The 15,402-nt window shown below is 45.0% G+C and overlaps 2 protein-coding genes across 2 annotated transcripts in view; one reads left to right on the forward strand and one right to left on the reverse strand.

The window, feature by feature from the left end:
• Positions 1 to 1,107: 1,107 nt before the first annotated feature.
• Positions 1,108 to 2,133, reverse strand: LOC118620758 (putative protein FAM90A13P). The gene has a single exon (XM_036247764.1). It carries the CDS (start codon positions 2,131 to 2,133, stop codon positions 1,108 to 1,110), a length of 1,026 nt encoding a protein of 341 aa, XP_036103657.1.
• A 12,273-nt stretch (positions 2,134 to 14,406) lies between these two features.
• Positions 14,407 to 15,402, forward strand: part of TMEM200A (transmembrane protein 200A) — a 69,102-nt gene continuing 68,106 nt past the window's right edge. Inside the window, exon 1 of the mRNA XM_036248681.1 lies at positions 14,407 to 14,613. The gene's annotated coding sequence lies outside the window, so the exon portion shown is untranslated. The remainder of the gene's footprint in view (positions 14,614 to 15,402) is intronic.

Here is a 15,402-nt window from a genome sequence, read left to right on the forward strand (position 1 = left end):
ACCTTGATCAGGAATCAAACCCATGACCCTCTATATTTTTTTATTTTTCAGAATTTTATTAATAGCCAACAAAAATGGTAAAACAGAACTTTAATATAACACTTCATAACAGAAGGTAAAAGTCGTGGTAATCCTCTCTGTCCTGGTTTCCACTGAAATCCCACCTCAGGACCACAATGCTCAATATCTGCAGGTCACACGGGGGGCCCTTCCCCAGGTTCCCCAAAGCACACAGGAGCACAGCTGACGGATTCATTCCATGGCTGCCTATTTACATTAGCTACTCTTTACAAAGGCTGCTACTTTGTATTTTCCTATACCATGGATGTGATTTTTATTTTATTGTTTTGTTAATCCTCATCCGAGGATAATTTTTCCTGATGTTTAGAAAGTGTGGAAGGGAGGGAGGAAGCGGGAGAGAGAGAGAGAGAGAGAGAGAGAGAGAGAGAGAGAGAGAGAGAGAGAGAAAGGAACATCAGTATGAGTAGGACCCCAATTGGTTCCCTCCTGCACGAGACCTCACCGATGTGGGGATCGAACCTGCAGCTCAGGCATGTGCCCTTATGGAGAATGGTGTCCACATCCCTTCAAGGCATGGGCCCGGGCTCTAACCACTGAGAACACTGGCCAGGGCTGGATTTAAACTTTTAAAAACTGCTTCACATAGACGTTCTGTAAGTACAAATTTCAATTGATAGAAAAGTGTCATTTGAAACATCACTTCACCTACATTGATCAAAAGTGCCATAATAGCATGTGTGTCCGCAAGCATGACCTGAGTCCCCACCATTTGCTCACACAGCACAGCAGGGGAGGTGCGGTCCCCCCGACACAGCCGTCCTGTGACCCCCTCTCGAGTTCAGCAGCCCCCTCCAGAGCCCGGGGCTGGAGAACACGTCTTCGCTGACACAGCTTCTGGCTGGCTGTCACTCTCTGCAGAGGAGGAGGAGAGCTGAAGGTCCTCGTGGAGGACACTCACCAGGACCGGGGCACAGGGCCCCTCTGCCTTCTGGGAGGTGAAAGGGCTTGGACCAGCAGGAGTCGGCTTCTCAGCAGGAGGGAGCGAGGGAGGTGTTATGAACCTGGAGCTCCACTGGCCAGTGCCTTCTATTCGAGTGAAAACAATTCGGAGGGGTGGGTGGGGAACCCGAGGACCGCCGGGTGTGGGGGTGCTTGGTAAACATGGAGGGTCATGCGGAGAGTTCCCTTGTGTGGAGGCTGGGGGTCGATGCTCTGTCCCTGGGCAGTTGTCATGGTGGGAGCCTGCATTTCCACTGCAGGTCTCAGTCCAGGTGGAAGACTGGGGCTGAGTCTGGGTTTCTTTTGGGGGTTCTGGCAGGTCTGGGTGGAGGTCCGATCAGCTCTCTTGCCAGGTGCCTGGAGGCTGATTTTGGGTCCTGGCCCGAACTCTGGGCCGCAGGATGTCAGAGGCTGTGAGTCCAGGTCAGGGTACTTGGCTTGTGCCTGAGGGAGGAGGGCATGGCCCAGGCCATGTGTCTTGGAGGAAGCCGGGGGATCTTCAAGGGCGACAGAGCGAGGCCTGTTGTCCCTCTGCTGGACAGTGTGGGTAGGATCCTGGACAAAGCGTGTGCACGTTGCGTGAGGGGTGCCAGTGACGGGCACGCCCCGTCCACCGTTTAGTCCAGGAAGGGAGCAGGTGTTCCGCTCATCGCCTTTGATGAGAGAAGCTGTGCATGTCATGCCAGCTTTCCTGGTAGGTGAGTTTCTGGTGAGAGCTGTGTCTGGGACACATATCCTCTGGGCCATGTGGATGGGTATCGGTCTCTTTGGATGCCTCACATAGTCACAGGATTTCATCTGTCCCTTCCAGGTTTGCTGGGGTCTCCCTGGGGGTCTCTGGGGAAATCTCTGGAGTAGAGCCTGTCTCTGTTCTTCACACCTTGCTCTCTGCTCCTCCTCTCTGGCAGCTATGTTAATGGTCCCTGGCTTTTGAAGGTCCTTAGGGGCCCTTGGTATCCGGTTTTCCTTCATCTTCTTGGAGCCCAGGGCCTGGGGGTGTTGGGCCCCATCCCAACGCTTCATGGGACACCTGAGGCTGCTTGCCTTGTGCCCAAAGGCTCCGCAGTCCTTGCATTTTACCCTGGGATCCTCCTTTTTAGGTGGGGAACCCATGACCCTTTGGTCTGCAGGCTGAAGCTCTAACTGCTGGGCCAAACCAGCCAAGGCTTGATTTGACCTTTAAATAGGGGTTCTTAACCTCTGGTTAATGGGTAAATGGGTCCAAAAGGATATCAGGCCAGCAGTAAATTCTCTACAAGCACAGGAAAAACTGTGCCCATGTTTGCAAGTATCTTTTTCTGCAAAGAGGAGCTATAGCTTTCACCAGGTTCTCAAACATTGTAACAAATAGTCACGGAAAAAAAAATGAATATCAGGCAAGCAGTTCTCTATAAGCACAGGAAAAATTGTGCCTGTTTGCAAGTATCTTTTCCTGCAAAGAGGAACTATAGTTTTCACCAGGTTCTCAAACACTGTAACAAATTGTAACAAAGAAAATGGTTAAGGACAAAAACTAAGAATTGTTTTAAATAAAATACTGCTTATAAACCTAAGAAAAAAAAATTTTGGAATCAAAATGAACTGTTTCTGGCTATCATTTATAAACTAAGAAGCAGCTTTGGAAAATTAATATGAAAACACATGAATGTAATTGCTGAGCACCCTGAAGCTCTAACTGCTGGGCCAAACCAGCCAAGGCTTGACTTGACTTTTAAATGGGGTTCTTAACCTCAGGTTTATGGGTAAATGGGTCCAAAAGGTTATCGGGCCAGCAGTAAATTCTCTGTAAGCATAGGAAAAATTGGGCCTATGTTTGCAAGCATGTTTTTCTGCAAAGAGGAACTATAGCTTTCACCAGTTTCTCAAACACTGTAACAAATTGTAATAAAGACCGGACAGAAACTAAGAATTTTTAAAAACAAAATACTGCTTATAAACCTAAGAAAAAAAATAATTTGGAATCATAATGAACTGTTTCTGGCTATCATTTGTAAACGAAGAAGCAGCTTTGGAAAATTAATATGAAAACATGAATATAATTGCTGAGCACCCTGTGCGCTAGACATCGTTTTCAATTAATTTTAGCTAAGAAATAAGCTGTTATTTTAATATCTTACAAACATTAAAGTTAATTGCTTTAAAATTCACTTTAGGGGCTCTAAATAGTGTTCTTGTTTTTTCAAAGATTTCTCTCTTTTTAAAAATATGAAACACCATCTCATCTTGACAGAATTCCATAATATAGAAAATGCACACATCTTTCTCTTTAATGGTAGCTTAAAAATGTGAAACTCTGTTGTTAAAAAAGATGTAACCCAGTTAATTATTTAACCCAATACTTAATGATATAGTAAATTTTATATGTAATTCAGTATTTTAATTGATTTTAACTGTTCTTCATCTACACTAAGACGCTTTCTTGAAAGGTAGCAGTAACGGATATTATCAAAATGTCATAATATTATCAAAGGCTCTACCTATAAAGAAAAGGTGCTCTGACCATGGCTGGTTTGGCTCAGCAGTAGAGAGTCGGCCCTCGGACCAATGAGTCCCGGGTTTGATTCCGGTCAAGGGCATGTACCTCAGTTGCGGTTCATCTCTGGCCCTGGTCAAGTTTGTGTGTGGGTGGTAACCAGTCGATATGTCTCACTCACATCGATGTTTCTCTCTTCCTCCCTCCCTCCCTTCTGCTCTATCTGAAGATAAATGGAAAAATATCCTCAGGTGAGGATTAGGGGGAAAAAAAAAAGAAAGAAAAGAAAAGGTGCTTTGATAAGCAGCACAGCTGGTAAAACTAAAAAATTCAGATCATATCGGGGACCTTGATTCAAAACTACTTTACTAGAAATAAAACGACTTTTCTAGGATGGAGTCAAGTCAATGATTTCAGAAAACCTCTGGAAGAAGAATTTTTTTTTTTTGATTATTTTTATTGATTTTTATGTACTATTGCTGGCTGAATCTGGTATGAAAGGCAATTTCAGGGATGCGCTCAGAATTTTTTAAAATAAAATTTTAACTTAGAAAAGATTTTATGTCACCGAAAGCTCAGACGTTCTCCCTGCCATCCCTCCGGTCAGCCCAAATCTCCATGCCGGGGAGTCTTCAGTGAAAAGCTCGTTTTGTGTGTCATGACCAGAGAATGAACAAAGGTGCTTTCTAACCAAAGAGACTTTGTTGGAAACTTCTGGCCAGCACACACAGGACATACTGATGTCTAGGTGAAGAAATGACTAATTAACAAAAGACATGTCAGAGGGGAGGGGCTTGGGGGGCTGGGTGAAATATGATGAGGGGATTCAACAAACAAACCAGAAAACGAACAGAAAACCCTCATAGACAGACAACAGCGTGCGCTCACCAGAGGGAAAGGGGAGGGGGAGGCCGAGGAAGGTAAAGGGGGGTAAATGCTGAGGGACGGAAACCCGACCTGGGGTGGCGGACACACTGTGCCATATGCAGATGACGTATTACAGAACTGAGCAGCTGAAACCTGCGAGATTGTATTAACCAACAAATTCAATAAAACCTTTACATAAATAAATAAAAAACGTAGTAACTAAAGGCATGTCTCTGTAGTATGGTAGCGAAACTAAATGTATTCTCTAGCCCCGGTTCACTGGTGCTGCTCTGACTTCGACACTGTCCACGTGTGTCAGGGTCAGTGGATGAGGGCTGCCGGCTCGGAGGCTAGGTCCCCAGCGCGAAGGGCAAGGGGCGCAGCGAGAGCCCTGGGCACAGCGAGAGCCCTGGCGCAGCAGTGGCACAGAGAGAAATGGCAGGAGAGAAGGTGCAGGTCAGAAGAAGGTCACCGACAGAGACATGGGCACCTCTTCTCCCTGAGAAGGCTGCGGGGCCCTCAAAGCAACGAGCAATGCTCGGGAAGAAAATACCTCTCGTTTTTTTTTTTCTTGTCTTCTTAAGCATTTATTTTCCTTATTATAGAGTAACCAATGTTTATTGTGGAAAATTTGGTAATATAGGAAAGGAAACTTACGCTTCACCAACACACAGTAAGAACAATGACTGATTCTGTTATTTTTCCTCCCAGCGTTTTTCTTACATGTTTATCTCTCTGCTTGCACCCTGATGAAATCCTGGAATCCAACTGGTAATCCAGCTTTATTCTCTTAACATCTTATGCTTGCACACTCCCCAGAGATGCTTACTTCTGACTTTCCATGACCCTGATGGGCATCCCCTCCCTATTGCTATCAACTTCCTGACCCCCCCAAAAATGTACATATTATAAAGGAGGGAGGGAGGGAGGAAGGGAGGGAGGAAGGAAGGAAGGAAGGGAAGGAAAGGAAGGGAGGGAGGGAGGGAAGAAGGAAGGAAGGAAAGGAAGGGAAGAAGGAAGGAGGGAGGGAGGGAGGGAGGGAAGAAGGAAGGAAGGAAAGGAAGGAAAGGAAGGGAGGGAGGGAGGGAGGGAGGGAGGAAGGAAAGGAAGGAAGGAAGGAAAGGAAGGGAAGAAGGAAGGGAGGGAGGGAGGTAGCGAGGGAGGGAGGGGTGGGATGAGCGTGGGGGAAGAAGCCTGAGGACATCAAGAAGGCACTAGGTATCTGCATGGAGGTGGAAAGAGGAGGCCCGGGGTGGGGGTGGGGGGTGGGAGGGGCAGGGGTATTGCCTCAAGCGAGAGAGGTATTACCAAAAGGAGTCTAGGGAATAAAAAGACAAAATTCAAAACCCCTCAATTTCTTTCCCTCAGTCAAGCAGAAATGAACAGATGCCTTTCCTGTCAAAAATGTGTGAACCACTCCCGGCCTGTCCTGCCTGGGAGGCTGTTCCTCATCCCGAATGAGTCCTGTGGCCCAGACACGAGGGCCTGTGTAGTCCAGACAGACGGTGCTGCTGAATGAGAACTCCCTGGGCTGAGACGAGCCTTCGCAAAGTTATGAATGAGACTGGTGCGGAGGAGGTGAGGACAGGGCGGGCACCACTCTCCGAAGCCCCTCAGAGACAGCGCCATTCGGAGTGCTTCCCAGTCCGCACCTGGCAGGCCCTTGGCGCGTGTTAACTGAATGAGCAAACACAGAAACGTCTAAGTCCCTCCTCACAGCAGGTAGTGAGAATGTGTCAGCTGTCATGAACACAAGAAGCTCAAGAAGCAAAAGACAGAACAAATTTGTTGGAATGAGTGATTACTAGTCTCAGCCTTTAGTGATGTAGAAGTTGATTGGCTGGCCTGGCTCAGTCTCTTGTAGAAAGTGGTTCCAGCCCAGAGAAGCGTCCACGGTCCTATGTTCACTATACTACATGTACACAAACTCCCAGGTAGTCACATCCATTACTCTGCCCCCCAAGAGAACTCACACAGAGGGAGGCCATACCTACAGACATCAGTTAGATCCCAAGTGATATTTTTAGCTGTGTTGGAAGTAGAAGGTACAAGGCTTGCTTCCAATGGATTATAATGGAGGAAACAAACATCACAATTGCACACGACGGCAACATATACACTGTGGGAATAAATGACTGAAATGTATACAATGTTTCAGGGACAATGATGGCAGATATGAAAGTTGGCCAGTGCTGAAATTGGAATGAGTGAAATGGAGTCAACCTAGGGAGTCTCCAATTTACTAGAAGTTTTAAACTATCATTATATGTTTTATTTTGTGATTAAACATAAAAATGATCACTGTAATGCACTGTGAATTCAGCTACTATATAAGAAGTATTATGATTTGATTTTACTTATTTTATTTTATTGTTTTGTAGAATTACTGGTTTTGGTTGGTGCCATGAGAAGAAAAAAAAAAACAAAAACCAAGTATCCAAGCCAGAAACTTGTGCATCATCAAACACTCTTCCCAATCAGCAAATGCTGTTTCTCAAATGTGTCTCTTCCATTCATCCTTCTCCCCAATGTCCTAGTTCAGTCTGTCATCTTCCCTTACCAGGGCTATTACCAAAATCTAATGCCTTTGCCTGCCTGCTTCTGAGTCCCCTTCCCCTTCCATACAACCTCTATTCCACTTGCCAAAAGGACATTTCAATAGTTGCCTAATATAGCCAGGAGAAAACCTAAACTCTTCATCTGGAATATAAGGCCTCATGTGAACTTGTCCCGGCCTCTCTCTCTCTCTAATCTCCTTTTTTTTTTTTTTTTATCCTCACCCGAGGACATTTTTCAATATTTTGTTCAGATAGAGTGGGAGGGGGAGAGAGAGAGAGAGAGAGAGAAGTGGTTGCCACCTGCACTACCCAACCAGGTCCGGGGAAAAACTGCAACTGAGGTACATGCCCTTAGCGGGAACTGAACCCGGGTCTCTCTGGTCAGCAGGCCGACGCTCTAACCGCTGAACCAAACCAGCCAGGGATCTAATCTCCTTTTTAAAGCTACTGTCTTACCTGCACATTCTTATCATACTGACTTGACCCAAACTACTCTGAATGTACCACTATTCTTTCCTCTGAAAATGGCACAGATTTCTTTCTCTTTGAAGCCTCCTTGTTTTCTAAGGCTAACATCTTGTATCTGCATGTTTTTGAAATCTCCTTTGAACTATAGATTCCTAAAGAATGTCTGATGATGCTCACTGTTCTTTTTTTTATCCTCACCGGAGGACATTCTTTGCATTTATCTTAAGATAGAGCAGGAAGGAGAGAGGGAGGAAGGGAGAGAGAGAAACATCAATGTGAGAGAGACACATCGACTGGGTGCCACCCACATGACCCCTACAGGGGCTGGGGACAAACTGCAACCGAGGTAACTGCCCTTAGCGGGAACCGAACCCAGGACTCTCTGGTCCGCAGGCCAACTCTCTAACCGCTGAGCCAAACCGGCCAGGGCTGATGATGCTTACTTAATATCACCATTTTGTTCCCCTGTTAGGGCACCTTTCACACTCTAATTATCTGCTTATAAAAGTACCAAACACATGAGACCACAATACATATGAGGAAAAGGGCTCTGACTCTCTCATTTTTATGTGGCCCTAACTGAATATAATATCCCATACTTTATGTGAATGTTTTCTGAATTAATGAATGAACATTTTAAAACTGAAGTTCTGCTCTTATTTTTACAATAAGGCTGTTTCCTTAAGTGTGAAGGTAGGGTAAGGATGGGAAAATACAAATACTTCCAGGGATATGTAAAAACATCTCAAACAATCAACTGGGGACTTTAAATCAGTCTAACATGAGTCATGTTTTATGAGTGTTGAATGAGCACAGAACTAGGAATAGGAAACCTGGGTTCTACTCGTGGCCTTACTTCTCTCTGGTTATATGATCCTGAGACATGCACTTAACCTATGTTCATAAATTAAAAAATGAGGAAGTTAGCCCTGGCAGGTTTGGCTCAGCGGTTAGAGTATCGGCCCATGGACCAACAAGTTGAGGGTTTGATTCTGCTCAAGAGCATGTGCCTCGGTTGCAGTTCAGTTCCTGGATCCGGTTGGGGTCGTGTGAGAGGCAGCCAATCGATGTGTCTCTCTCACATTGATGTCTCTCTCTCTCTCCCCCTTCCACTCTCTTTGAAGATAAATGGGAAAATATTCTTGGGTGAGGATTTAAAAAAAATGAAGGAGCTGAAAAAAATGATATCTAAGATATTTTAAAGATTATTTTTCAGAAACTTTTAAAATGGAACGTAGTACTTAAAAGAAAAGTTGACCCTCTCCAGTTCATTATAGCTCATTCCCTTACAGAAACAGGTGCAATGCATGCTGGTCCTAGTGTCAAAACTCATTACGTGACAGTTGTAACAGAACAGATGATTGAATTTGATGTTTCTTTTGAAAAATGACTGTCAATATTTCCTCATGTTCTAAAATAAATGTGTAAAATTGTATTCCCAGGGCTCCTAAATAGCATGATTTAAACAGCATTATATTTCACCAACATTATGGCTTAATTGGGATCTACACATAAGTGTAGTTAAATTATTGTTTTCAAAGTCAGCTGTACATGTGTACAAATTTCTGTCTGTAGTAGAATTAAGGCATCCAGGTATTTATGAACATTTTACAATTCAAAATACTAAGTCATTTTGTTCTAATTTAATAAAAATAGATCTAATATAATAATCAAGAAAGACCTTATCTTTCTGTTCTCCAGGGTTATAATTATGAGAGTGGAGAAGCAACAAACTGGAAGAAGATTTGATGATCTTTATGTTGTTGTTGTTGTTTTTTTTTTTTTTTTTGTATAAACTAATTTAATGTAAATGCACTGTTGACTAGATTGAACAGAAATTAGAGACTGAATTCTTTTACCATGCCTGGCAGAGAGAGTTATGTTGACAAGGCACCCTCCTTGGGAGAGGATACTACACTCACACAGTGGTTGAAAGATTTATTGAACATCTGCTATGTGTCAGGTTAAGTGCTTTACAAATACTATTTTATTATTATTGAATCCTTAAAACAGTATTATAAGGATATATAATACTATTGACACTTCTCAAATTTCAACAAGCAGATGAATCATATGAGAATGTTGTTAATTGCAGAATGTGATACAATAGGTTTGGGCTGGGGCCTGGGATCCTGCTGTTCTAACGACTCCCCAGTAATGACAATGTTGCAGATCCTGAGACCACACTTCTAGTAGTCAAGAGCTAATGACCAATGACCGATTCAGCACCATGGTCAGTGGAACAGGTGCGCTACCACCATCACCTTCTCAGCCATTTCATTGCAATCTCTTAATATCCTCTGTAGTTGGATTACGGTAACAAAACACACAGAGGTTTTTACTTTTTTTTTTTTCAATCCTCACCAGAGGACACTGTTCTATTTATCTTCAGATAGAGTGGAAGGGAGGGAGAGAGAGGGAAAGAGAGAGAAAAAAACATCGACATAAGAGGGACACATGGACGGGTTGCCTCCTGCTGAGGTACATGCCCTTGACCGGAATCGAACCCGCGACTCACTGGTTGCGGGCCAACGCTCTAACCGCTGAGTCAAACCAGCCAGGGCCACATGGAGTTTTTTTTTTTTTTAATTACTTTTTGGATTTCTATCAGCTATGTGGTGATCCTCCCCTTTATATGGGCACAAATCTGGCCAGAAAAGAGAACTGGAGCTTTAGAGAGGGCAGAGGTTGCCCCTTTTGCATTTTTAAAAGGTATGCTGCCAGTGCTCCTCGGGTAAAAAGAATTTAATCAAGTTTATTATCAAATAAGGAAGTTAATACAGAATTCATAAAATATTCAAGTAATATTATCAGCCTCAATACTATAAAATATCTACTTGAAAGGAATAGCAGTCCAACTTGCACATTTGATGAACAGAAATTAGCAACATCTTTCTGCTGCTAAATCTAAACTACTAGTCAATTGTACACAATGAAAAAGAAAAAAATTAAAAACATGTCAAAGTGTTAGTCAAAATCAGAGTGAAATAAAAATGCCCTTAAAAATGTATTTAAAAATGTGTTTCTGCTACCTTTTCCTTTCTCCTGTGTTCTTTCCACCAAATTTTATATATATATATATATATATATATATATATATATATATAGTCTATAATACACAACTTTACTGCCTTTGCAAACAGGATACATTGCTTAAAAAACTGATAAAAAATTTTCCATACGTGTAGCTCTATATAATAGGTTACAGTGCAACACTATTCTTGTTACATAATTATAAAAATACTATAGAACCCAAGGGCACAGGGTAAGCCAAAGAAATGCAATCTTGAGTCATCTGAATAAGATGATTTAATGACTGTTCTTAGTATAAGTTTAGAGAACATAGAAGGGGAAAACACCATGCACAATGTTTCTTGCTAGACACAGGTGGGGGTAATGGTGAATTTCAGAGACATGCACACTCACTCACACCTCCATTTTTTCTCCTGCTTCCCTCCCATCCCCAATACATTCATTCCCACCTTTGCCCAACAGAAAAGACCAGGCACTAAATCCTAGTGAACCCATCCGTCTTGTTGGAGAATGTTAAGTGACTGCTACAATAAGAGTGTAGGTCCTCAACCATAACATGAAACAAAACTTATAAGACTTATTCCAAATTCTATATTTTACAAATAAAATCAGACAGATCATTTCCTTTGAGTGGTATTGTTTTTATTTACTTCCACTTTGAAACAGCCAACTATGGCTGCCAGCAGAGATACCTCTGGGGCTTTAAGACTATGAATCTGTTTCACAGCTGGAGCAAAGTAATTCAGATAAGAATCTGGCAAACATTTCAACTTGTTTTCTTTGAAGATACTTTTATTTTCTGGTTGAGAACCCTCTTTTCAAGTCTGGAGAAGCTATGAGCTACGCCTATGGCAAAAGAAAATGGGTATAATCCCATGTAAATTTTCTAATAGGCCTTCCCTTAGACCCCTTACATGATCTACTTAAGAATACTGTTTTTCATTCCAATGCATGTTCTCAAAATTAATTCATTAAAAATTTGCTACATTTAAAAAGTACCCAGAGTAAAAACGTTGATCTTCATATTTCAATATTTTTCTCAAACTAATTCTTGATTCCAGAGGATGAGGCTCCTTTTTTACTATGTTAATAAGAATAAAAGAAGTTTTGTGTGTGTATCTATGTGTTGAGGATCTATTTCACAGGTAAAGAGCCTTATATGTATTATTTCATTCAATTTTCACAAAAACCCTTTCAAATGAGTACTTTGTTTCAGCCTAAGGGATGGGAGGAATAAAGCTCGAAGTCTGTCTGTGAGCAGGTAGTTGGGCCGGAATCACAGGCAGGGGTGCTCTCTGCACTGCACACTCTTACAAGATGGGCTTGTTCTAGTGGAAATTTACACATCTCAGAAGGATCCAGCATAAAATATTATGTGTGAAGCGTAGTGCAGCTTGATGGTGAGAGGTCCAATCCATTACTTTAAAAGCGAATATGGAGCTAAATTCAAAATCTATTAGGCACGGTGTATTCACTGGGATTTTTTTTAAAGATGGAGGAATACTGGCCATTAGCAGATTGTAAATAATTTGCCTGCGCTTACCTTGAGCACTCAATGCCAGGGAAAGAATTATAACTAATACCTCAAGAGTTGCTTGGTCTACTGAATTGTAGACATTCCTCTATTTAGAGAACATGTTACCCTAGTCTTTTCTGAGACTAATAGTAATTATTATTTTTTTTAAATGGAAATAATTCCCTTTTGGTGGTCTTATGCAGTTCATCTTTCTGCTGCTTCTTTTATGGCTGAATCACTGAAATCTAAGTTTAGAAAATGAAGAATTGTCAGTAGCTGTGGCCATAAGAATGTGCTAAGTCTGCCTTTCAGGCTCAGTCATTCAATGTCTAAAATGGTTAGATGACCATTTTAAATATTTCACTGCTTGTCTTAGATATGATATCTTGTTTAATGATCTCTAAGGACACTATGAGCCTGTTCCTCATTTTGCAAAGCTGCTAATCATAACTGGGAGGTGTCCATTCTCAGGAGCTTTATAGGGAAAGGTGGCTTCAGGGTATTTCTTTATAAAATGTAGGGGCTACAACTTGAAGCAAGGACCGGTGAATCACACTCCTTTGATGGGTGCCTGGACAAATGTGTAAGAAAATCTAAGAGAGTTGAGCAGGTGGCTGTGGGCTAAAAAGTCCTAGATGCAGGTGGAGTAGAAATAAAACTACAGATGGTTTACAGCAGTGACTCATTTCTCCACTTCCCTCACAACCCCTTTAGTTTTTTTGTTTGTTTGTTTGTTTTACATTTTGATTGTGAAATTTTTACTAAAACTGCCAGATTTCCTTTTTTTTCCCTAGTCAAGATAGAAAGATTGCACCACAAGCAATCCGTTTCTACAGTCTTTTATCTGATTTTCAAGATTTTATTTTAATGTGGAAAGTTTTTCATGAAATTTCTCTCTCTCAGTCTCTCCCACCCTCCCTTCCTCCCTCTCTCATACATTTTTCATCTCTAGAAACAAAGTCCTCTTAAAAGTATTTTTCACATTTCTAGATTTATTTCTATTGTTTAAATGTTAATTTCTAATAATAAAATAACTGTACATAAAAAATAAGTTCAGCAGATCACATACTGAAATACAGAAATACACTGTACCAGAATGCTACGCTTGCCTTCTGGTCCATCACCTAAAATACATTCAGGAGGCACCCAGGGGCACACTCCTCTCCCAGGCGCTGGGGGCTGGGAGCTCGTGTGCTCTGACATGCTCTGCGCCGTGATTGGAGTAACCGGTATTCCAGTTTTACGTAGAACTTTATTTGCCGAGTTGACCTGCATATATGTAACCATCACTTCTGCCTCTGTCCAGTTGGAGGTTAACCATTCTTTTGGTTTACTCTGCGAACAGGGCACAGTCTCCACTCAGTGGATGTCTGGGGGCACAGAATAACCTGTATCCCTCGTTGGCTTTGATGTCTGGAGTGCAACCTCAGCTCTGTTCACCGAAGCCCTCAAAGATCCAGTCCATCCTCTGGGTCCCTGCCGCTCTGGGCCAAACCTCCGTCTGTCCCTGGGGCTCTCCAGAGCGGCGCACACAGGGCGGGCTTCGCAGCGTCGCTCCGGGCGGCTTTGCGCAGCGCCCGCGCAGCCCGCCAGGGGGACCCCGACCCGCCCAGGCGGCGTCTGATCAAGACTCCGAGGGGCGTGGAGCCAAGGCGCCTGCTCCAGGAAAACCGGAATTGGCCGGGGCTCCGCTGCTGCTCCGGGGGACTGGCGGGGCCCGGATCCCCGGCTCTCTGGGGTCCAGGTTCCACCGCAGAAAGGGCGCGCCCTGCGGTAGGTGTGTCCGTTTCCACCCTCTGGCCTTCCAGCCCGGAGAAGAGCTCCTGCAAGCGGGTATTTTGTTCCCAAAGATAAATTTTGGTCTGTGATCCCGGCTCCAGAAGTGCAACTTTGCGGCTGGGGCGCGGGGCTGGGGCGCGGGGGTACTGGAGGGGAAGAGCAGGACTAGTCTGCGTCCTCCAGGAGGAGGCGGGCCGCGAGAGCCGAGGCGGCAGGGCTCCGAGAGTTCCCACGGGTCGTGGGCGGTGGCGAGATTGGCTCACACTCCGGCGGCGGTAGCGCGGCGACGCTCCTGGAAGCCCGCGGGCACCGGACCGTGCCCCCCACCCGCCTCTTAGGTGTTTAGGGTGTAAGGTTTCGCTGGTGTCCATATGGATCCGAGCAGAAAACTTTTCCTTTCCCAATACCCGGGTCCCTTTTGTCTTTATTAGCGGTGGCGACGCCTGAGCTCGCAGTCCCTGTCCCTGGCCCACCGCGCCGTGCCTGGGGACCGCCGAGGGCAGGAGCGCTGGGATCTGTGTGCCCTATGGCGGCGTCCAGCGGCCCCGCGACTCTTGGGGGACACAGGCAACTGCCCGCCCTCCCCCCAGAGGCCGCCGCCGCCCCGCCAGTGCGGGAGTAGGGACGTCCCCGCCCCCCTCCACGGTCCCGCACCCCTCGCCGCCCGCCCCCTCGCCTGACTCATCCGCCCGCGGTGGCCGTGCGGCGTCCGCTGCCCGAGCCCCACCGGGATGGGGAGGGAGACAGCGGCTGCGAGCGGCTGCCGAGATTCCCGCTGACGACCCCGACCCCGCCGCCGCCGCCTGCGCTCCTCTCCAGAGGCGCCAGACGTCCCAGCAGCTCCGAGAGTGCGAGCCCGGAGAGGCGGCTGGACCTCCGAGTCCGCGCGCGCAGGACAGGTGAGGGGGAAGGAGAGGGTGGCATCGGCGTGGGGAGGTGGGTGGGCAACCGCTGCGGCCAAAACGGGGCCCTTCTTCACCGCCCCCCTTCCCCTCCAGAGTTAGGGTAAACACTGTGCTCTGAAGTTTGGGAAATAAACCAAGTCCGCCGTCAGTTCCGGACTCCCCAGTCCCTGGAGCGCAAGACGAGCCTTGCGGAGCAGCCTCCGGGATGCCGGGGCCGTGGCGCGCCTGGCTGGGTTTCTCCGAGCTACACCCTCCTTTGTTTCCGTTCCAGAGAGTCAGCGTTCTCTGTGACGACGTTCACCGCGTTCATTTGTAGTAGTCCTGGGCAGGAGCTGCGTGTGCTCGGGGCTTCCTAAGGCAACATCTGTATGTGGTAGTGTCTACATAGGCAAAATGGAGAGGCCAAGCGATTATTGCCAAATTCAGCACTACTCTTCTTCCTCTGTAGTCTGTCCTTAAGAGAAAGGGCTGAGGGTTTGCAAGATTTGCTTCATTCATTAATCATTCTTTTGCTATAATTAATTGTCCAAGCCAGCATTTCATATTGTATGGTTGTGAGCTTTCTGTGTGTATTTTCTGCCCTTAGATTTAGTTTAAGAAGTGTGTGTGTGTGTGTGTGTGTGTGTGACAGAGAGAGAGAGAGAGAGAGAGAGAGAGAGAGAGAGAGAGAGAGAGAGAGATTTGTAATAAAAACAATTCATTGTTCCATACCAGGCATTGGTAATGCCAGAAAGTCATATACTTCACATCAGTGTAATTTACTAATTGTAGTCATCCCTGGTA

The sequence above is a fragment of the Molossus molossus genome, unplaced genomic scaffold, assembly GCF_014108415.1.
Source record: "Molossus molossus isolate mMolMol1 unplaced genomic scaffold, mMolMol1.p scaffold_m16_p_8, whole genome shotgun sequence".
Classification (NCBI taxonomy): domain Eukaryota; kingdom Metazoa; phylum Chordata; class Mammalia; order Chiroptera; family Molossidae; genus Molossus; species Molossus molossus.